This window comes from Pristiophorus japonicus, chromosome 26 (assembly GCF_044704955.1).
Source record: "Pristiophorus japonicus isolate sPriJap1 chromosome 26, sPriJap1.hap1, whole genome shotgun sequence".
NCBI lineage: Eukaryota > Metazoa > Chordata > Chondrichthyes > Pristiophoridae > Pristiophorus > Pristiophorus japonicus.
The window spans coordinates 22,693,035-22,716,729 of record NC_092002.1 but is presented as its reverse complement, the minus strand read 5'-3'; the positions used below and the strand labels follow the sequence as shown (position 1 = coordinate 22,716,729).

Genomic DNA, 23,695 nt, shown 5'->3' with positions numbered 1-23,695 from the left:
GGAGAAAAAATGTTTTTATGCAATGAGTGGTTAAGATTAGGAATGCATTGATAGGGTGGTGGATACAGATTCAATAGTAGCCTTCAAAATGGAATTGGATAAATACTTGGAGGAAAAATTTCACGGAAATGTGGAAAGAGCACGGGAGTGGTACTAATTGGATTGCTCTTCGAAATAGTGTAACAGTGTGGATCTTGTAGGCTGCCTGTGAATTCCCTCTGAGGGCAGTGCTCAATGATGTGCTCCAGGGTCTGATTAGGACATCCACAGTCGCATGATGGGGATGCTTTAATCTTCCACCTATGGAGAAGGTGGCAGTATCTACCATGTCCGATTCTGAGAGAGTAGATAATTTATATCTTATAGCACAGAAGCAGGCCAATCTGGCGCATCGTCTGTGCTGGCCCATTGAAAGAGTGGTCCAATTTAGTCTCAAACCCCAGTTCTTTTCCCAAAACCTTGCAAATTAGTTGTATTCAAGTAATTGTCTTTTGACATTTCCTATGGAACCTGCTTCCATCATCCTGTCCGGTAGCACGTTCCTGATCTTAACAACCCTCTGTGGAAAAAATTCTTCTAATTTCCATTCCACTTCTTTTACCAATGATTTTAAATTAATGACCTCTGGTTACCAGAGGGAAAAGATTCATAGAAACATAGAAAATAGGTGCAGGAGTAGGCCATTTGGCCCTTTGAGCCTGCACCACCATTCAATATGATCATGGCTGATCATGCAACTTTAGTACCCCATTCCTGCTTTCTTTCCATACCCCTTGATCCCTTTGGCTTTAAGGGCTACATCTAACTCCCTTTTGAATATATCTAACGAACTGGCCTCAACAATTTTCTGTGGTAGAGAATTCCACAGGTTCACAATTCTCTTAGTGAAGAAGTTTCTCCTCATCTCGGTCCTAAATGGCTTACCCCTTATCCTTAAACTGTGACCCCTGGTTCTGAACTTCCCCAACATCGGGAACATTCTTCCTGCATTTAACCTGTCCAATCCCATCTGAATTGTATATGTTTCTATGAGCTTCCCTCTCATTCTTCTAAATTGCAGTGAAAATAAGCCTAGTCAATCCAGTCTTTCTTCATATGTCAGTCCTGCCATCCCGGGAATCAGTCTGGTGAACCTTCGCTGCACTCCCTCAATTGCAAGAATGTCCTTCCTCAGATTAGGAGACCAAACCTGCACACAATATTCAAGATGAGGCCTCACCAAAGCCCTGTACAACTGCAGTAAGACCTCCCTGCTCCTATACTCAAATCCCCTAGCATGCCATTTGTCTTCTTCACCGCCTGCTGTACCTGCATACCAACTTTCAATGACTGATACACCATGACACCCAGGTCTTATTGCACCTCCCCTTTTCCTAGTCCTGTCACCATTCAGATAATAATCTACCTGCCTGTTTTTGCCACCAGAGTGGATAACCTCACATTTATCTACATTATACTGCATCTGCTATGCATTTGCCCACTCACCTAACCTGTCCAAGTCACCCTGCAGCCTCTTAGCATCCTCCTCACAGCTCACACTGCCACCCAGCTTAGTGTCATCTGCAAATTTGGAGATATTACATTCAATTCCTTTGTCGAAATCATTAATGTATATTGTAAATAGCTGGGGTCCCAGTACTGAGCCCTGTGGCACCCCACTAGTCACTACCTGCCATTCTGAAAAGGACCTGTTTGTTCCTACTCTTTGCTTCCTGTCTGCCAACCAGTTCTCTATCCACGTCAATACATTACCCCCAATACCATGTGCTTTAATTTTGCACACTAATCTCATGTGTGGGACCTTGTCACAAGCCCTTTGAAAGTCCAAATACACCACATCCACTGGTTCTCCCTTATCCACTCTACTAGTTACATCCTCAAAAAATTCTAGAAGATTTGTCAAGCATGATTTCCCTTTCATAAATCCATGCTGACTTGGACTGATCCTGTCACTGCTTTCCAAATGCACTGCTATTTCACCTTTAATAATTGATTTCAACATTTTCCCCACTACCGATGTCACGCTAACCGGTCTATAATTCCCTGTTTTTTCTCTCCCTCCTTTTTAAAAAGTGGGGTGACATTAGCTACCCTCCAATCCATAGGAACTGACCCAGAGTCTATAGAATCTCCCGACTTGCTCCTTCAAAACCCCACATAATTTTAGATACCTCTATTAGGTCTCTCCTTAACCTTCTCTGCTCCATGGAGAACAATCCCAGATTCACCAATTTCTCTGCAATAACTGAATCCCTCATCCTTGATATCATCCTGGTAAACCTCTGCACCCTATCCAAGGCCTTGATATCCTTCTAAAGTGCAGTGCCCAGAATTGTACACTGAGCTCTAGCCGAGGTCTATCCAGTGATTTGTAAAGGTTTAGCATGACTTCTGTGTTTTATATTCAATGCCCCCATTTACAAAACCAAGTATCCCATACTTTCTAACCCACCTTATCAACTTGCCCTGCCACCTTCAAAAATTTGCAAATATGCAACCTCCCCCCAACACCCCCCCCCCCCCAAAAAAAAAGTACCATTTTAGATTATACTGCCTCTTGTTCCTCCCAAAGTGCATCACTTCACACTTATCCACTTTATATTGCATCTGCCATGTGTCTGCCCATTTCACCAGTAGGCCTATGTCCCCCTGAAATTTGCAACTATCTGCAAACTTCAAAATTGTACCCAAGTTCAGGTCATTTATATATAACAAGAAAAGCAATGGTCCTAATACTGATTGATCCCTGGAAGACCCCAGGTCTTCCCTTGGTCTCCAGTCAGAAAAAACTTTTTTGAGCTCTGCTCATGTTTACAGACAGATCCCAAAGTTCTAATCTTGTCTGACCATCTTAGTCAAGTTTGAAGTCCTGTATATCAATCTCTAGTATCCATCGAAATATTATTTTACAACTTTGAGTAGATCACATACTTCATAGAAACATAGAAAATAGGTGCAGAAGTAGGCCATTCAGCCCTTCATGTCCTCAAACCTTAAGTCTTGTCCACATTTTTGATTGCATTTTTGTATCAACATTTCGCATTCATTTTTGCTATGTCAACTGTCACAATGTAGTGTGAAGTTCAGCTGCGAGGGGGCTCTGTGGAACAAATATCTAAAGTCTCCCAACTCCATTGCCAGCTGGTGTAGATGTATATATTTTTAACAAAATGATATTCACCAACTGACCTTGGGAAACAAAACTGAAAGTGACAAGATATTGTACACTTACTTCCAGTTATACCACAGCACCTACTGACACAGAGGGGGAGAAGGAGGAAGAGGAAGAAGAAGAAGAAGAAGAAGACAGCAATTCGGTGCAGGTTCTGAATTTCTCCCCAACCCTGGAACCGGAGGCTGAGCCTGTACAATGCTCGCTATTGCCAGAAAAAGAATCGAATGAAATGGCTTCACTGCTGCTCGAAGTAGACCGACTACACAATGGGAGCAAAGAGGAACAAGAACAAGGATTCAAAGTCCTTTTAGACAATAAAAATAAGGTAAAAACAGTACAAACCGTTGTTACACAATCATTACCCAGCTTGCAATAATGCAGCAAGCTTACAAGAAACATTCTCTTTAGAATTCATAATGTTGGCTTCAATGCTCAATGCCCATAGAAATAGTATTTAATAAATATCCATTAATAGAAAATTACTGCGCTGATTAACTTACTAAATAACTACTAAAGAAACTTGATTTTTTTTTAAATAATTTTATTTCTATTTTCCAACGTTAAGCTTTTGTTTCGTTCTGCCCGACACTTTCTCCCCCGACATTCTCACCACCTCATCTGGCCGACACGAGATTCTAATCCATACCATGTAGTTGGCTCTTAATGTCTTCTAAAGTGATCCAACACGCCACTCGGTTGTAAATCAAGGCACAGGAAATAAATGCAGCCCTGTCAACGTCAGCCACATCCTTTGTTGTAAGGGGGTTGGTGTACAAGAGTAAGGAAGTCTTGGTATAATTGTACAAGGCTTTGGTGAGACCACACCTGGAGTACTGCGCACAGTTTTGGTCTCCTTATCTGAGGAAGGAATTACCTGCCTTCGAGGTAGTGCAACAAAGGTTCACTAGATTGATTTGTGGGAAGAGAGGGTCGTGCTAGGATGAGATTGAGTAGATTGGTCCTATACGCTCTGGAGTTTAGAAAAATGAGAGGTGTTAAGATTCTGACGGGGATTGAAGAGTAGATGCTGAGAGGTTGTTTCCCCTGGCTGGAGTGTCTAGAACTGGGGGCACAGTCTCTGGATAAGGGGACGGCCTTTTAAGACTGAGATGAGGAGGAATTTCTTCACTCAGAGAGGGTTGTGAATCTTTGGAATTTGCTACCCCAAGAGCTGTGGCTGCTAATATTCAAGGCTGAGATTTTTGGACTCTAGGAAATTGAGGAATTATCGGGTGGGAAAACGGAGCAGAGGTCAAGGATCAGCCATGATCTTATTGAATGGTGAAGCAGGCTCGAGGAGCTGTATGGCCTACTACTGTTCCTAATTCTTGTGTTCTCCTGGGAACAGAGCAAATTGATAACAGCTGCAAATCAACATCCTAAAAATCAGTGAAAAGAATCTCTTCAAAATTGATTCTTTACATTGCTTAAAACAAAAATCTCTTAACCACATCAGCAAGTTCATCTTGGGACAGAGTGCAGCATAACTCTCATTGAACCTTGCAGTTTTGTTAATTAAGACCATTTCAGCTAAGCCACCTTTAAATGTAAAATGGAATTAAATGTCACTGAAATTTAAACACATTATAATATAGAGTGTAGGCTATGATTCCAAATATATTTTGTTGTAAGAATATGTAGATTACATAAATTTCAAAATATACTGGTAGTAAAGAGCATAGTGGATGTTCAAGAGTGCTTTAGAAACCCACAACAATACAAGTTCCCCATTAATGTCTTCCAGACACAATGCTTTTTCTCTCTCCAGGAGCTGGTCTTGGTCAGTCCAGCAAGGTGAGTTTGTAATAAAGACAGAAAATACTGGAAATACTCAACAGGTCAGGCAGCATCTGTGGAGAGAGAAACAGAGTTAACGTTTCAGGTCGATGACCTTTCATCAGAGCTGGAAAATGTGAGAGATGTAACAGGTTAGAATCAAGTACAGAGGCAGGGAAAGGGGAAATGGGAGGAAAGAACAAATGGGAAGGTGATGGGGTGGAAGGCAAGAGTTATTAAATGACAAAAGGAGACGGCAATGGGACAAGTAAAGAAACAAAAGATGGTTCCAGAAGAGGTGTAAATGGGAATGGCAGAATCATCATCAGCTGCTGTCTGGAAAAATGTCATCATTTGTGTCATCGTCCGAGCAGGGATCGCAAGGATATGCGCATCACCTGCGCCATGACAGGAGCTGATGACTGCTGGACGGACCATCGCCTAATCCGATCTATCATTGACATCAACATAGCTCAAAAGCGGAGGGGGCAGCAGAAGCAGTGTCGCAAAAAAGTCAATGCCGGAGCACTTAAGGACCCAGCTAAGTGAGCCCAATACAGTCAACGCCTCGCAGCTAACCTGGCGTGCCTTGATGACCCCAAGACGCAGAATGCCCATCAGCGCTTGGTCTGCCCTCCAGGCCTCCATAACCAGTGCCTGCGAAGAGACGCTCGGTCACTCAACCAGGAAACACCAGGACTGGTTTGATGAGAATGATCAGGCGATCCAAGAGCTAATAGATCGCAAGCGCAGGGTATTTCTGAGCCTTGAAACAACAACCCAACTCGGGAGCAGCAAAACAGCATTACAGATGGCTCAAGGCTGAGGTCCAACAAAAAACCCGGGACCTAAAGAACAGAGGGTGGATGGAGAAAGCACAGGAGATACAGCAGCTGTCCGTCAGCCATGATGTGCAAGGATTCTTCATCGCAGTCAAGGCCACCTACAGTCCAAACACCCAAGGCCCCACCCCACTGCTGGCCAAGAACGGGGAAACACTCATCAAGGACACCGAGGCAGTCAGGGCCCGTTGGAAGGGGCACTTCGAAGATCTCCTCAATCGAAACTCTGCCTTTGACCCAAGTGTTCTCGACTCTATCCCACATCACGCTACCCGCCACCACCTCCGTAAAACCCCAGCACTGCATGAGGTTGAAAAAGCCATAGGACGTTTTAAAAACAAGGCGGCTATGGGAGCGGATGGAATCCCTGCTGAGGCACTGAAGTATGGCGGAGAAGCACTGTTGGTCCGAATACATGGCCTCATCTCTCATCTGGAGGGAGGAGAGAATGCCGAGAGATCTGAGATGCAGTGATCGTGACTATCTTTAAAAAAGGGGACAAGTCCGACTGCAGCAACTACAGAGGAATCTCCCTGTTATCAGCCACTCGGAAAGTTGTCGCCAGAGTTCTCCTGGAGTCGCAGTGTGGATTTCGTCCCCCTATGGGGCACAACGGACATGATTTTTGCAACGCGATAACTGCAGGAAAAATACAGGGAACAGCAACAGCCCTTGTGCATAGTCGTCTTCGACCTTACAAAAGCCTTTGACACTGTCAATCGCGAGGATCTATGGAGCATCCTCCTCTGTTTCGGATGACCCCAAAAGTTTGTCACCATCCTCCGCCTGCTCCACGACGACATGCAGGCTGTGATCCTTACCAACGGATCCATCACAGACCCAATTTACGTCCGGACCGGGGTCAAACAGGGCTGCGTCATCGCCCCAACCCTCTTCTCAATCTTCCTTTCTGCCATGCTCCACCTCGCAGTCAACAAGCTCCCCGCTGGAGTGGAACCAAACTACAGAACCAGTGGAAATCTGTTCAACCTTTGCCGTCTCCAGGCCAGGTCCAAGACCACTCCAACCTCTGTCGTTGAGCTACAGTACGCGGACACTACCTGCGCACATATAGAGGCTGAACTCCAAGACATAGTCAACGTATTTACTGAGGCGTACGAAAGCATAGGCCTTACGCTAAACATCCGTAAGACAAAGGTCCTCGACAGCCTGTCCTCACTGCACAGCACTGCCCCTCCAGTCATCAAGATCCACGGCGCGGCCCTGGACAATGTGGACCACTTCCCATACCTTGGGAGCCCCTTATCAACAAGAGCAGACATTGACGATGAGATTCAGCACCGCCTCCAGTGCGCCAGTGCAGCCTTCGGCCGCCTGAGGAAAAGAGTGTTTGAAGACCAGACCCTCAAAACTGCCACCAAGCTCGTGGTCTACAGGGCTGTAGTAATATCCACCCTCCTGTATGGCTCAGAGACATGGACCACGTACAGTAGACACCACAAGTCACTGGAGAAATACCGCCAACCTTGTTTCCGCAAGATCTTACACCCTCAAAGCCTCCCTGAAAAAGTGCAACATCCCCACTGACACCTGGGAGTCCCCGGCCAAAGACCGCCCTAAGTGGAGGAAGTGCACCCGGGAGGGCGCTGAGCACCTCGAGTCTCATTGCCGAGAGCATGCAGAAATCAAGCTCAGGCAGCGGAAAGAGTGTGCGGCAAACCAGTCCCACCCACCCTTTCCTTCAACAACTATCTGTCCCACCTGTGACGGACTGTGGTTCTCGTATTGGACTGTTCAGCCACCTAAGAACTCATGTTAAGAGTGGAAGCAAATCTTCCTTGATTCCGAGGGACTGCCTATGATGATGATGACATCAACTGCTGTCTGGAAAAATGGGGGCAGAGGTTAGGATCTGAATTTGTTGAACTCCATTTTGTGTCTGGAAAGCTGTAAAGTGCCTAATCGAAAGATGAGATGCTGTTCCTCGAGCTTACATTGAGTTTCATTGGAACAGTACAGGAGATCAGAGTGGGAGTGGGGCAGAGAATGAAGATGACTTTGTGATTACCACTGATTATGTGAACCTCTGTGTTAAGAGCCAGCATTGCTGATATCCCACTAACCCCAATCTAAAAACAGCATTGGACTGGCAAATTTTTAAGAAATTTTATCTTAGCAGTATCTATCCTCTATACAACGTTTTAATTTAATCTTTGCTTACTTTACTCCGATCCCTTACAAGTTTCAAACTGAATGAAACTCAACCAGGGCTTCTCCTGTTGGCTCAGCTGGATTAGACAATGTGCCATGTGGGAACTTTAGGACGCTTCATGTGTCCTGGATAACCACGTGTGCAGAAAGTGCCTTCAGTAGCTTGAACTCGGGTTCAGGGTTTCTGAGCTTGAGGAGCAGCTGGAGTCACTGCAGGGCAGACGGGAGGCTGAGAATTTCCTGGCGTGCACATTCCAGGATGTAGTCACCCCGGAGCTACACAGGGTTCAGGAGGAGAGTAATTAGGTGGCCCTCCGGCAGTGCAGGGATCTTCCGGCAGTGTAGCACTCTCAAACCGGTTATCAGCGCTTAATACCAGCGAGGATGTTGACACCTCGGAGGAGTGCAGTCTAGAACACAGCCGTGGAGCAAATGATTGCACATGGGCAAAGTGTTGAAATGCAGTCATGGGGGATTCGATAGTCGGGAATAAATAAACATTTCTGCAACTGCCGACATGAGTTCCACATGATGTGTTACATCCCTGGGGACAGGATAAAGAACATCACAGAGTGCAGAATATTTTGAGAGGAAGCAGAACAGCCAGATGTTGTGGTCCACGTGGGAACCGATGACACAGGAAGGAAAAGGGTCCTGCTGTCAGAGTTTAGGAGTGCGGGAGGAAATTATTGAGCAGAACCTCAAAGGTAATAATCTCTGGATTCCTGGGGCATTGGGACCAGTCTGGGGCAGGAGGGACCTGTTCAAGGGAGATGAGTTGCACTTCAACAGACCTGTGCCTCGCGGGAAGGTTAACTAGTGCTGTGGGGGAGGGTTTAAGCTAATTTAGCACTGGGAGGGACCCCAAGATTCAGCAGTAGAGAGGAGATACAAGGTGCACAGAGGACTGAGAGAGACAACTTGCACTAGTAAAGAATAGGTCAGAAATGTGAGGAATTATACAGGGAGCAAATGCAAGGAAGTCTAAGATGGGTTTGGAATGCATGTACTCAAATGCACTAAGTGGTTTTGCCCTTGGTGGTTTCGAATCCCACACCCCCGCCTTCCCTTACATCAGTTCTAGACACTGGAATTATAGTCATGAACAGAAATGCAGTTCTAGCCAGATCTTTTGGTATCAACCGTCACAATGCTTTTATTCAAGTTAAAGCACACACCTGTACCCAATAAAACATACCCTGGTGTGTAAAACAAACACACAGTACAACACACAACTCTGCCCCGTCTGAATAGACCCCTAACGCGAAGTACCCACGACTAAACCACCCCTGCTCGGATTCAAAAGTGCACCACCAAATCTGTCCAACAGAATTGTGTGTACGCTTACGATCCGTGCAAAAACCTCTCCACTAAACCTCTAAGGCTTGATTGGGACACACAACACCCCTTCACACTATGCCGTGGTCTTAAAGATGTGTGGGCTGGGCTAAATGCTCACCAATTACCCCTCTGGCTTACTCGCTGCTTCTCCCGATGAGGCATATCTTCTGGTTCTATGCCACTCTGTGGTATTCAAGTCAAGTCTCAAGGTCAGCTTCCCAGTCGAAATAGCGAGGCTCTCTTTGCTCGTTGATGATGTTTCTTCTCTCCGTCCCAGATGGAGTGCTCAGTCCTTGTGCGTTGAATGAAGCGAGTAAGCATAGAAGAGGAGAGAGAGAGAGAGAGAGGTGGCTGCAAACCTGCCACTCTTTTACCTGCAAAATGCTTCTTTTCGTGCCAAAAGTTCAACTGTCCTTCGCCTGAGGCTGTGCAACTGAAAAGCAAAAGAGACACCTCTTCGGCCTGTGTCTTTGTCAACTGTCCTGTACCTGGATAAGGCTCCAACAAGTCTGGGTGGTCGAAAAGCTTCCTATGTGTCTTGAGCACTGACCAATCTTCTTGATCTCTCACTCATTACATTGACAAAGGCACCCCCCAACCCCATCAACCACCTTTCTACCATTCCAGCCATTGATTCCTGTCCACCTGATGTGTATTCCTGTAGGACATGTTTGGACCTGTCCCACATTAGGCTGTCTGCCCTTCTGCAGTAACAGCCAAGTTCCAAAACTTAAAGTCCAAAAGTATAAGTCCAAAGGTTTATGCTTTTGCTGTCGATGTTTTCGCCGAATTCTTACAGTCGCTCCTATGGTATTTCAAGAATCCTTCTGGAATATCAAACGTCCGCTGGTGAAAACACATCGTGTCCTCCAACCAACCCTAAATACTTTACTGTTAAACACCGCAAATACATCCCTTAAAATGCAACACGAACACATTTGTACAATGTTTTTCTCTGTAAATATATTCAGGTTCAACCTTTAATTAAGGCCTCCCACCAGCTCCGCAATGACCTCGTTAAGTGAATAGTCATCACCTGGTCCTCCTCTAACTCCGACCCTACCACCGCGTTCCCTTCCCCCAGGATCTTCCGCAGCTGGTCCTTTAAACCATTAACCTGCATCTGCAGCTGCATGTTGTCCATACTATTGACAAGAGGTGTAGCTGCGCTAAATGCCGTAGCGATATAATTGAGCACCCATCGCCTCTGCCTCCCCGGACTAACGTTATCGTACACTCCCATGTCATACAACTTTTCCCGACTCACATCCCCATAACTGAGTTCAAAGAACTGGCAGAACATTTCTTTAATGAGCGCCTCATACAGCTGCTCAGTTTATTTGGACACCACTCGGGCAGATGTACCCTGGGTTAGGTTTAAAATGACCGCGTAATGCATCCCCTGGAATAGAACCTTCCTGGTTGGGACTAAAACTAAACCATTCCCTGGGCCTGGTGTGGTGGGTGGACACCTAACTTCTGTCGCCTCTACCAGTGGGGCTGTGGGCAGGGGCTTCCTCTTGTGTGCTACAAGCTCCGTGGAATTTATTGTGTTGGGAGGGTCTGGGATCACGCAGGAGTCCATACTCTGATCCCATCTGATCCCAGCCCCAGCGTCCTGCCATTGCCTTGAAAAGACAATCGACACACCTGCTGGGCAGATCCGTTCCGACCCCCACATACACACACAAATTCCCTGTTTCTCCTTCCACCACTTGTCCCAGCACACTTCCCCATAATCTGACGGTACGTATCGTTCCCCAGTCTCTCCCAGTCCGCTGTCTGGTTCCCCGTGTCCTGACTCAATTTCCTGAGGCACCATCACCGTCCCAGGGGAATGTGTCCCTTGCATTTCAAGCATACACGCTGTGGCCATGACCTTCAGTCTGGGACACGGTATGGAAGCCTCCCTGTGTGTGAACCCGCCGTGGCTGGAGTATTTCGTCGAATTCGACCCCAGCCACCCTGGCCACCTTCCCTCATGGAAGTAGGCTGCCATCCTGTCCATGTCCCGTGTCCTACCCCCCTGTGACATGGTGGATCCATTTCCCCCCCCCCCCCCGCAGTTCAGCCGTAGAGGAAGGACAATTCGGTGTCTCCTCTCCTGCTGTACCCCATTCTGGCCAACATCCAAATCGGCTCAGTCTCAGTGCTGTCTCCTTTCTGTCCTCGGCTTCCTGCAAGACAAAACTAACAAGCGCCTTGCTGTGAGAGTGTCTACCTGCACAGGTCTGGCTTCATTAAAAACTAACCAAAACACTTTCAAAGAAAACTATGTTTAATACCACTCGTGCCGCCGGGTGGCCCCACTCGGGTGCCTCTTGCCTAGGCCTTTAACTCCTGGTCGGCGTGTAAGGAGGCGTCCACGGCACCCTTGGCCGTGGGATCCTGCTGCTCCTTCTTACAGCTCCCACCACAGGGTCCTCGCCGTCCCAAACTGTGGGAGGAAGACCCGCGTCTACCATGCTGTTTACAGCGCCTTGGTGTTTCTTTTCTTACCCCTTCCCCCGGGTTAAACAACTTACACTGGTTCATGTGGTACCACTTTGTGCACCTTGGGAGTTTAACCGTGTAAACCATGGGGCTTGCCTTATCCACTATACTGTAAGGTCCCATATACAGTGGCTCAAACGTCCCTACATCACCTGGTCCCCTACCTTCCACTCGTGCGTTCTCCGGGGTTCGAGCAGCAACCGATTATTCTGCTGCTTCCCCATGTTACTGGCTGCCTGCCAATGAATCTGCTTCAACCTCGCATACAGATTCTTGACAAACTTATCCCGGTTTACTTCTCTCACTTGACCTTTGGTGAGAGCCGGTGCCAAAACATGGGTGGGCGTGCGCATGACCCTCCCTGTCATGAGCTCATGCGGGGACCCTGTGCTCCTGGAGAGGCTGGTTCGGACCCCCATCAAAACTAATGGCAGGACCTCATCCCACTTTTTCGGGGACGACCCTGTTTCCTTCCGCAGCCTTTCTTTGATGGTCCGATGAAGTCGCTCCACAATCCCCGATGACTGTGGTTTGTGGGCGACATGCCACTTACCCTCTATCCCCAGAACCTTCAAGGTGGCCTGCATGACTTGCCCCGTGAAATGGCTCCCTTGGTCGGACTCCACGATCTGTGGCAGTCCCCTGGAGAACACTTCCCTTACCAAAATCCTTACCGTCGCAACGCCGTGGCTGATCGGCAAGGGAAGGCTTCCACCCACTTGGAGAACACGTCTACTAAGACCAAACAGTACTTGTAACCCACTTTGCAGTGGGCAATGGCCCGATGTAATCGACCTGTACTGACTGCCATGGTCCCTCTACCCTTCTTGTGTATCCCATGGGAACCTTGCTACGTTGCGGATCGGGGTTGTTTGCCGCGCACACGACACCAGACAGTCTGCACAAAAATCGCGGACATCCTCCCTCAGTTGCGGCCACCACCCTGCCTGTTCTACACTTTGCCAGGTAGTCTCCGGCCCTGGGTGTCCCGCCCCGGGCACCTGTCGGCCAACTGGAGGAATTTCCTCTGGTGCACCTCGGGAACTATCCACCGATTTCCCCCTTGAAGAGCATCCCCTTCTTTATGGTGATGCCCACTACCCCGAATGGACCTTCTATCTTCTCGCCCTTAGCCAGCTGCTCCAGGACGATCTTGAGGATAGCAACTTGTGCCTAGACTTGCCTCGAGTCCGGGGCCAATGCTACCCCTGCACTCCCTGGTGTCCCCCCTTTGTCCCGGATCGATGCTACTAGGCTGGACCCGTATGGATTCCAAAAAACTCCTTCCCTGGCTCCCTCCTTTGCTAACTTGTCTGCCCTTTTGTTGCCTTTCCCTCTGGGCTCTGCCTAAGAGTGAGCCTTTACTTTGTGGATGTAATGACATCCCGGGGTTCCCGTGACCTCTAAGACCTTTCTCAGCAATGGTGCTGTTGCTAAGGGCTTCTCATCTGTGGATGTGAAACCATTACGTGCCCAGATGGCCAAGTATTCAGTGCACGAATTGCATGTAAACATGGAATCCGAGCAGGTGGTGTATGGGGCTGGGAACTCGTCAGCGTGGGTAACGACGTACACCACTGCTGACAGTTCGGCGTGCTGGGCGCTCAGGGTGCTCGGGAGTTTAATGGCCCTTGCCATAGGGTCATAAATCCCGCACCTGGTGAGACGCTCCCAGTTCACTACCGAACTAGACCCGTTCATGTGGATCTCATGGCCCGTTGGGTGTAACCCGGCCAGGAATCTTGCGTCCATGACCCATACCCCTTCCATCATACGCTTGTGGGCCAGCCCTGGGTAGATCATGTTGGCGGCCAACTTGGGCTCACTCATGCCTTGCACTCGCAGATACATTTGTGAGAGCAATAAAGTCCAGCAGGCATTGCGAGCACTGCTCACCGTGCCGTCCTTTATCCTCCCATCTAATAAAATCTGAGTGGGGGTATGGTGGGTTAATAGAATGATCAGGGACGATTCCGTAAAGAGCTGTGAGCGCTTTATGGCCCAATGCGTGGCTAGGAGATGCCTCTTGCAATTAGAATATCCCCATTCTGCATCTGTGAGGACTCTTGACGAGCACACCACGGGCCTCAGTTTGCCATGCCGCTCCTGGAGCAGCACCGCACTCAAACTGTCCCCGCTAGCTGCTACTTCCAAAAAGAAGTCCTCCCCACCATTAATCGCCCCGAGTGCGGGTGCCGTCTGCAGGCCTCCCTTGAGGTGATTCAACACTGCTATGCAGTCCTCATCCCACTCCCATCCCACTCCCTTGCGGAGGAGCCGAAGCAGAGGGCCTGCTGTGGCATAATCCTCAATAAAATCCCTGCAGTACCCCGTGAGCCCCAGGAAGGATCTCACCCTCATCACGGTTGTGGGGGCTGGTAACTCCTGTACCACCTTCCGTTTGGCCTTGTCTATAGCCCTTTCCCCAGCCCTCACAGTCAACCCGAGGAATTTTACATCCTTCTGTCCGATCCGAGCTTTTTTAGGATTGCCCTTGAACCCTGTCTCTCTCAGTAGCTCAGCCAGCAGTGGACCATGCTCTGCCCCTCATCGGAGAACAAAAGCAAATCGTCCACAAAATGCACCAACTGCTGGGGTCTGCTGAAACCCTTTAAGGCATCTGCCATACACTGGTAAAATATGGAGGGACTGTTATGACATCCCTGGGGAAGGCATGTCCATGTATACTGCTGTCCCTTAAAAGTGAAGGCAAACTTATACTGGTTTTACCGTTTCAGGGGAATCGATCAAAACATGTTTGAAATGTCCAGCACCGCAAATGTGGTTGCGCTTGCTGGAATACTCCCTATCAGATCAGCTATGGCCGTGACAGTGGGCGCGCAGGCTGGGATGTTTTTGTTGACCACCCGATCGTCCACGGTGGCTCTCCACAACTGGTCCGGTTTCTTAACCGGCCGAAGTGGCGAGTTCACGTGCGTAGCTATAGGGCTCAACATTTCCTGTGCTACCAGGGATCCCAGTGCCGTCTCCAAGTCGGCCTCTTGTCTCTCTGGGGAAACTACTGCTCCTGTGGCCATGACATGGGGTCCCCCTGTACTCTGACTTCCATCCCCGTCATCCTACCATAGTCGTGCTTGTATGTGGTGAACGATGCGAGGTTGTCCCACACGTACACTGGTATTTGGCCGGGGTAGTATTGACCAATTGGTGTTACGGGAGGTTTCCTCCTGAATATGCCTTTCCTGCCTCTCCTCGCATAACTCCTCCACTAATCTGGTCCCCACTGTGGCCCTTGCTGCTGACTGCTCCTCTGATTCTTGGAGCTCTGCCTTAAGCTTACCAACCTGCTCCCTGAGCAGCTGGACTTGCTTCTTCAAACACAGGAGCCAAATGGCCTTTTCTTTTGCCTTTTTGTGCTCTTTACTCCTCATCCACTCAGTGGCTCTGTCCTCAGGACTCTCAGCGCGAAACAGGTCTAACACCCACTGCTGTTACATTACCTTTTCCGAACATTTACGAGGAAATCCTATCCCCCATTGCCGATCTCTTGACCTTGAGATCTTCCATAACTGTCTGTTCACTCAAATACAGATGTCATGCCGAGGTCGACAGATTCTGTAAGTGGTTTTGCCCTTGGTGGTTTCGAATCACCCCCCTTACAACAGTTCTAGACACCGGAATTATAGTGATGAACAGAATTACACAGTCATAAGCCAGATCTTTCGGTCTCAACCGTCAAAATGCTTTTATTTAAGTTAAAACACACACCTGCACCCAGTAAAACACATACTGGTGGTGTAAAACAAACAAACACACAGTAGAACACACAACCCTAGCCCGTCTGAACAGGCCACTAACGTGAAGTACCCACGACTAAAACATCCCTGCTCAGATTCAAAAGTGCACCACCAACGCTGTCCAACAGAATTGTGCGTACGCTTATGACCGGGCAAAAACCTCCCCACTAGACCCCTAAGGCTTGGTTGGGACACACGACACCCCTTCATAGAAACATAGAAGATAGGTGCAGGAGTAGGCCATTCGGCTTTTCGAGCCTGCACTACCATTCAATATGATCGTGGCTGATCATGCAACTTCAGTACCCCATTCCTGCTTTCCCTCCATAGCCCTTGATCCCTTTAACCATATATCCCTTTTGAATATATCTAACAAACTGGCCTCAACAACTTTCTATGGTCGAGAATTCCGCAGGTTCACAATTCTGAGTGAAGAAGTTTCTCCTCATCTCGGTCCTAAATGGCTTGCCCCTTATCCTTAGACTGTGACCCCTGGATCTGGACTTCCCCAACATCGGGAACATTCTTCCTGCATCTAACCCATCCAATCCTGTCAGAATTCTATATGTTTCTATGAGATACCCTCTCATTCTTCTAAATTCCAGTGAATATAAACCTAGTCGATCCAGTCTTTCTTCATGTCAGTCCTGCCATCCCAGGAATCAGTCTGGTGGAACCTAGCAAGAATGTCCTTCCTCAGATTAGAGACCAAAACTGTATACAATATTCAAGGCCCTGTACAATTGCAGTAAGACCTCCCTGCTGCTATGCTCCATTCCTCTCGCTGTGAAGGCCAACATGCCATTTGGTTCTTCACCGCCTGCTGTACCTGCATGCCAGCTTTCAATGACTGATGTACCATGACACCCAGGTCTTGTTGCACCTCCCCTTTTCCTAATCTGCCGCCATTCAGATAATCTGCATTCCTGTTTTTGCCACCAAAGTGGATAACCTCACATTTATCTACATTATACTGCATTTGCTCACTCACCTAACCTGTCCAAGTCACCCTGCAGCCTCTTGGCATCCTTCTCACAGCTCATAATGCCACCCAGCTTAGTGTCATCTGCAAACTTGGAGATAATACATTCAATTCCTTCGTCTAAATCATTAATATATATTGTAAATAGCTGGGGTCCCAGCACTGAGCCCTGCGGCACCCCACTAGTCACTGCCTGCCATTCTGAAAAGGACCTGTTTATCCCGAATCTCTGCTTCCTGTCTGCCAACCAGTTTTCTATCCACGTCAGTACATTATCTCTAATACCCTGTGCTTTAATTTTGCACACTAATTGTGTGGGACCTTATGAAAAGCCTTTTGGAAAGTCCAAATACACCACATCCACTGGTTCTCCCTTGTCCACTCTACTAGTTACATTCTCAAAAAATTCTAGAAGATTTGTCGAGAATGATTTCCCTTTCATAAATCCATGCTGACTTGGACCGATCCTGTCACTGCTTTCCAAATGCGCTGCTATTAGATCTTTAATACCGTATATACTCGCGTATCATGCGACTTTTGAAGACCTAAATTGTAACCTAAATTTGGGGGGTAGCATGATACGCAAGATACAAAATTTGCGGGTGTGAAGTGCTGGCCAAGGTTGGGCTGTTAGGCTGTTAAGCAGACCGTATCCATTTACGGTAAGTCAAATAGTACATATGTATATCAAGTAAAGATGATTTTGATAAAACTGCTGTTTTACTTGCTGATACACACGTAATGTTTACGCTTTCCATATCAGCTTTCCAAACAACCGTAAAATGTGTCTTTTCATGCCCTGTAGTTTTGATAAAAATACTTTTCTCGCCGACTTTATTAACGGTTGAGTTTGATGGCATATCAAAATTCACGGGTGTCTCATCCATGTTTCCAATGCACGATAACTTATAGCTGTTAGCTTTGCGATGTTTGATTACAAATGTTTGAAAACTAGTCACTTTTTCTTCTAATTCTTTTGGGAGTTTCTGTGCAATTTTTGTTTTTCTTCTTAACACTTCTTGCTTCTCGTAAAGCATAAAGTCTTATTTTAGATAGTGACCCGCGATTTGCGCATTTATAGGAAGGAGTTTCCTTCAATTTTTCTTTTTGTTTTCTCCAGTTTCGGACACGGCTTTCTCCGACACCAAACAGCTTTGCAGCTTTAATGTTGTTGCTTTGTTCCGCTTGTTACGTGTTGGGTACTTGTTAAACTTGTTTGAAAGCCTAGCCTAGTGTCATCTGGTATCTCAAAAAAGTGACTCGCATGATACATGAGATATATGATAAAATCATGTTTTGGGGACAAAAATTTAGGGGTCGCATGATATGTGAGATCGTAGGATACGCGAGTATATACGGTAATTGATTCCAACATTTTCTCCACTACCGATGTCAGGATAACCGGCCTATAATTCCCTGTTTTCTCTCTCCCTCCTTTTTAAAAAAAGTGGAGTTACATTAGCTACCCTCCCATCAATAGGAACTGATCCAGAATCTATAGAATGTTGGAAAATGACCACCAATGCATCCACTATTTCTAGGGCCACTTCCTTAAGTACTCTGGGATGCAGACTATCAGGCCCTGGAGATCAATTTCCCTAACACAATTTCCTGACTAATAAGGATTTCCTTCAGTTTCTCCTTCTCACTCGACCCTCGGTCCCCTAGTATTTCCGGAAGGTTATTTGTGTCTTCCTTAGTGAAGACAGAACCAAAGTATTTGTTCAATTGGTCTGCCATTTCTTTGGTCCGCATTATAAATTCACCTGATTCTGACTGCAAGGGACCTACATTTGTCTTCACTAATCTTTTTCTCTTCACATATCTTTAGAAGCTTTTGCAGTCAGTTTTTATGTTCCCTGCAAGCTTACACTCCTACTCTATTTTCCCCCTCCTAATTAAACCCTTTGTCCTCCTCTGCTGAATTATGAATTCCCCCCCCATCCTTAGGTTTGCTGCTTTTTCTGGCTAATTTATATCTTCCTTGGATTTAATACTATCCCTAATTTCCCTTGTTAGCCACAGTTGAGCCACCTTCCCCGTTTTATTTTTATGCTAGACAGGGATGTACAATTGTTGTAGTTCATCCATGTGATCTTTAAATGTCTGCCATTGCCTATCCACCGTCAACCCTTTAAGTATCATTCGCCAGTCTATCCTAGCCAATTCACATCTCATACCATCGAAGTTACCTTTCTTTAAGTTCAGGACTCTAGTCTCTGAATTAACCATGTCACTCTCCACCTTAATGAAGAATTCTACCATATTATGGTCACTCTTCCCCAAGGGACCTCGCACAACACGATTGCTAATTAATCCTCTCTCATTACACAACACCCAATCTAGGATAGCTAGCTCTCTAGTTGGTTCCTCGACATATTGGTCTAGAAAAACCATCCCTTATACACTCCAGGAAATCCTCCTCCACCGTATTGCTACCAGTTTGGTTAGCCCAATCTATATGTAGATTAAAGTCACCCATGCTAACTGCTGTACCTTTATTGCATGCATCCCTAATTTCCTGTTTGATGCCATCCCCAACCTCACTACTACTGTTTGGTCTGTACACAACTCCCACTGGCATTTTCTGCCCTTTGGTGTTCCGCAGCTCTACCCATATAGATTCCACATCATCAAAGCTAATGTCCTTCTTTACTATTGCATTAATCTCCTCTTTAGCCAGCAATGCTACCCCACCTCCTTTTCCTTTCTGTCTGTCCTTCCTGAATATTGAATACCGCTGGATGTTGAGTTCCCAGCCTTGGTCACCCTGAAGCCATGTCTCTGTCATCCTAATTACTACATATCTGCGCAGTTAATTCATCCACCTTATTACGAATGCTCCTCGCATTGAGGCACAGAGCCTTCAGGCTTGTTTTTTTTAACACTCTTTGTCCTTTTAGAATTATGTTGTAATGTGGCCCTCTTTGATTTCTCTGCCCTCCACTTTTACTTATCTCCTTTCTACCTTTGGCTTCTGCCCCCACTTTATTTCCCTCTGTCTCCCTGCATAGATTCCCATCCCCCTGCCATTTAGTTTAAACCCTCCCAACAGCACTGGCAAACACTCCGCCTAGGACATTGGTTCCGGTCTTGCCCAGGTGCAGACCATCTGCTTTGTTCTGGTCCCACCTCCCCCAGAACCGGTTCCAATGTCCCAGAAATTTGAATCCCTCCCTCTTGCACCATTCCTCAAGCCACGTATTCATCTTAACTATCCTGCTATTTCTACTCTGACGAGCACATGACACTAGTAGCAATCCTGAGATTATTATCTTTTGAGGTCCTACGTTTTAATTTAACTCCTAGCTCCCTAAATTCTGCCTGTAGAACCTCAACCGATATCGTTGGTACCTATATGCACCACGACAGAATGCCCTGCAGCCGCTCCGAGACATCCTTGACCCTTGCACCAGTGAGGCAACATACCATCCTGGAGTCTTGATTGCGGTCACAGAAACGCCTATCTATTCCTCTGACAATAGAATCCCCTACCACTATAGCTCTCTCACTCTTTTTCCTGCCCTCCTGTGTAGCAAAGCCACCCATGGTGCCATGAACTTGGCTGCTGCTGCCTTCCCCTGATGAGCCATCTCCCCCAACAGTATCCAAAGCGGTATATCTGTTTTAGAGGGAGATGACCGTAGGGGACTCCTGCACTACCTTCCTACTCCTGCTCTGCCTGATGGTCACCCATTCCCTATCTGCCTTTGTAACCTTTACCTGGAGTATCCGTGATTTCCCACATAGCACAGGAGGAGCATGATGCAGGTCTGGGCTCTCCTGCCATGACTTAACCACTAAATTAACTTAATTTGGCAACAATGCCAAAGGTTTCTTACTGATAAGAACAAATAAAAAATACTCACCAATCATTTATCCTCTTGGCTGTGACGTCACACTTCGATTTCTTTCTACTTTTTTTTACACACTATTAGGTGGTCTTAAAGATGTGTGGGCTGGGCTAAATGCTCACCAATTACCCCTCTGGTTTATTCATTGCTTCTCCCGATGAGGCGTATCTTCTGGTTCTGTGCCACTCTGTGGTATTCAAGTCCAGTCTCAAGGTCAGCTTCCCAGTCGAAATAGCGAGGCTCTCTTTGCTCGCTAGATGGTGTTTCTTCTCTCCGTCCCAGATGGAGTGCTCAGTCCTTGTGCGTTGAACAAAGTGAGTAAATGTAGAAGAGGGGAGAGAGAGAGAGAGAGAGAGAGAGAGAGATGGCAGCCGAAACCTGCCACTCTCATACCTGCAAAATGCTTGGACCTGTCCCACATCAGGCTGTCTGCCCTTCTGCAGTAACAGCCAAGTTCCAAAACTTAAAAGTCCAAAAGTATAAGTCCAAAAGTATATGCTTTTGCTGTCGATGTTTTTGCCGAATTGTAACAGCAGGTAGTGTGGTAAATAAGGTTGCCGATGCACAAGTCGTCACATGGGGCTATGATGGTGGCGATTAACCAAGTCCTGGTTCAAAGGGGAGGATTGGGAACTCAATATTCCTGGCTACAAGGTATTCAGGAAAGATAGGGTAGGAAAATGGAGTGGGGTGGTAGTATTGATGAAAGCAACTATTACAGCATGGGAGAAGGATGTTGGAGTTGAGTGGCAGGGAAAGTTATGCTCCACTCAAGCCCACTCCCATCCTTCCTTATCTAACCATCAGCATAACCCTCTATTCCTTTCTCCCTCGTGTGCTTATCTAGCTTCCTCTTAAATGCATCGATACTATTTGCCTCAACTACTCCCTGTGGCAGCAGGTAGTGTGGTAAATAAGGTTGGCGATGCACCAATTATAAAGGGGGTGCAACAATAACAACAACAACTTGTATTTATGTAGTGCCTTTAACATAGTAAAACATCCCAAGGCGCTTCACAGCAGTGTTATAAGACAAAAAATTAAAAGATAAATTTGAGGTGCAGGAACAGAGGCCTGGGTGTATGTATACAAATCTTTGAAGGTGGCACGACACATTGGGAAGGCTGTTAAAAACACATGGAATTATTTATTAATAGGGGCATAGAGTACAAAAGCATCGAAGTTATGCTCAACCTTTATAAAACACTACGTAGGCCTCAGCTGGAGTATTGTGTTCAGTTCTAGGCACCACACTTTGGGAAGGATGTCAAGGCCTTGGAGAGGGTGAAGAAGAGATTGACAAGAATGGTACCAGGGATGAGGGACTTCAATTATCTGGACAAACTGGGGTTGTTATCCTGAGAGCAGAGAAGGTTAAGAGGAGATTTGATATCATAAAAATCCTAGAAATTTATAGCATGGAAAGAGGCCACTTCGGCCCTTCGTGATTTACTCTGACTATATTGTTTATGAATTTTATCTCTAATGTATTTGGGTGAGACCGTGCAGGATTGTGAGACCGTGCAGGATTCTTAGTTGCCTGAAGTTTGAGAACTGTGTGTGTGCACGAGGACGGCTTCAACCCTCAGGATTACATGGGGAGATGTTCTCGACCATAATCGTGTGTCTTGCGATATTTGAGTGTGCCTAGCAGGAGCAGGTCAAGAGGGAAACGAGATGGCTAAGGCCCTACACAGACTGGGAGGTTTTACGTTCCACTCACTGTCCCATTTTAGTTTGGTTGGGAGTCTTGTTCTATGCCCAAGTGTCTGCTTCTAGAAATACTAATTGTCGGTGTACTGTACGTGGTTGATCTACGAGTAGCTTTTCACACTGAGACTAATGGTCACAACATCATTGCTGCAGCCTAATTAAGAATTAAGCTACAGTTGATTATTTTTGTAGAAATTTTTCGGCCAGTATCTCACACCTCGGATGTCACAAGACCAAAGTTTTACAACCTGCTGCCAATATCCAGAGAAATATTTACATTCTAATTGAACTCAGGATGTACTCGAGGATTATTCTCTAGCTGACTCAAATATGCCGCTTTACAGCAATTAGGTGGTGCGGCCCAGAATTATGCATTATTATTATGCATTAGCTGATGTAATACACACAATCTAGGCTGACACTCCAAGGGAGTGCTGAACTGTCAGAGGTGTCATCTTTCGGATGAGACGTTAAACAAAGCCCTGTCTGCTCTCTCAGGTGGACATAAAAGATCCCACGAAGAAGATACAAGGTAGTCGGAAGAAATCCAATAGGGAATTCAGAAGGAACTTCTTTACCCAGAGAGTGGTGAGAATGTGGAACTCACTACCACCGGGAGTGATTGAAGCAAATAGTATCAATGCATTTAAGGGGAGGCTAGACAAGTATATGAGGGAGAAGGGAATGAGGGTTATGCTGATAGATTTAGATGAGAAAAGACAGGAGGAGGCTCGAGTGGAGCATAAACGCCGGCATGGACTGGTTGGGCCGTATATCCTATGTAAGAGCAGGAGAGTTCTCCCAGTGTCCTGGACAATATTTATACCTCAACTAACATCACTAAAATAACACAGATTGTGTAGTCATTGTCCCACATTGCTGTTTGTGGGAACTTGCTGTGTGCACATTGGCTGCCATGTTTCCTACATTACAACAGTGACTATACCTGAAAAAGTACCTTATTGGTTGCAAAGAGTTTGAAGGAACGACCTGAGGTTGTGAAAGGTGCTATATGAATGCAAGTCCTACTTTATGTTGCAACCTTTTTTACTATATAAAGTAAACCTCACCGAGCGATTATCTCATAGTACGGCACTTCTATTAACTCTCTCATGACTTGCAGTATGGTAAGAGAAAAGACTTCTGCTGGCGGATGATTCGTGCCTACAGCGACATGTTTCAGCTAACAGAAGATGAGGAAACACAGAAATGCTATGCTTTGGCTGGTAAGAAACTTCTTACTGAATCTCCAAAATTCACCAGTGTCCTCCCAGTCGACTATGGAGGTCCTAGCAAGGTTAGTTTGGGCAGCCTTAATCCATTCCCTAGTCAACACGAGTCCACTAATTGATAAGTTGTTACAAGGAAGGCCGATTTGGGAAACTGTCCTTTCACTGTGTTGAAATTAAGACTTATCACACTGTCCCCAACTTTCATTCTTTCACAAGATCTTGAAACTCTCATTCCTAAGCTCCCTCAGCCTTCCCTTTCTTCCTATATCTATTGGCCCTCCAAACCCAAATTTCATGTCATTTAATCACCACTTTTTCATTTACTTCATTTTCTTTTTTCAGCATTGGAAGTTCCCT

At 46.5% G+C, this 23,695-nt stretch overlaps 1 protein-coding gene across 1 annotated transcript in view; it reads left to right on the top strand.

Moving 5' to 3' along the window:
- The window catches only part of LOC139239243 (regulator of microtubule dynamics protein 3-like), a 74,338-nt gene that overhangs the window by 5,046 nt on the left and 45,597 nt on the right, over nt 1–23,695 (top strand). The window contains exons 4-5 of the mRNA XM_070867938.1: nt 3,239–3,500; nt 23,230–23,332. Of these exons, the coding sequence (XP_070724039.1) occupies nt 3,239–3,500; nt 23,230–23,332 (365 nt within the window). The remainder of the gene's footprint in view (nt 1–3,238; nt 3,501–23,229; nt 23,333–23,695) is intronic.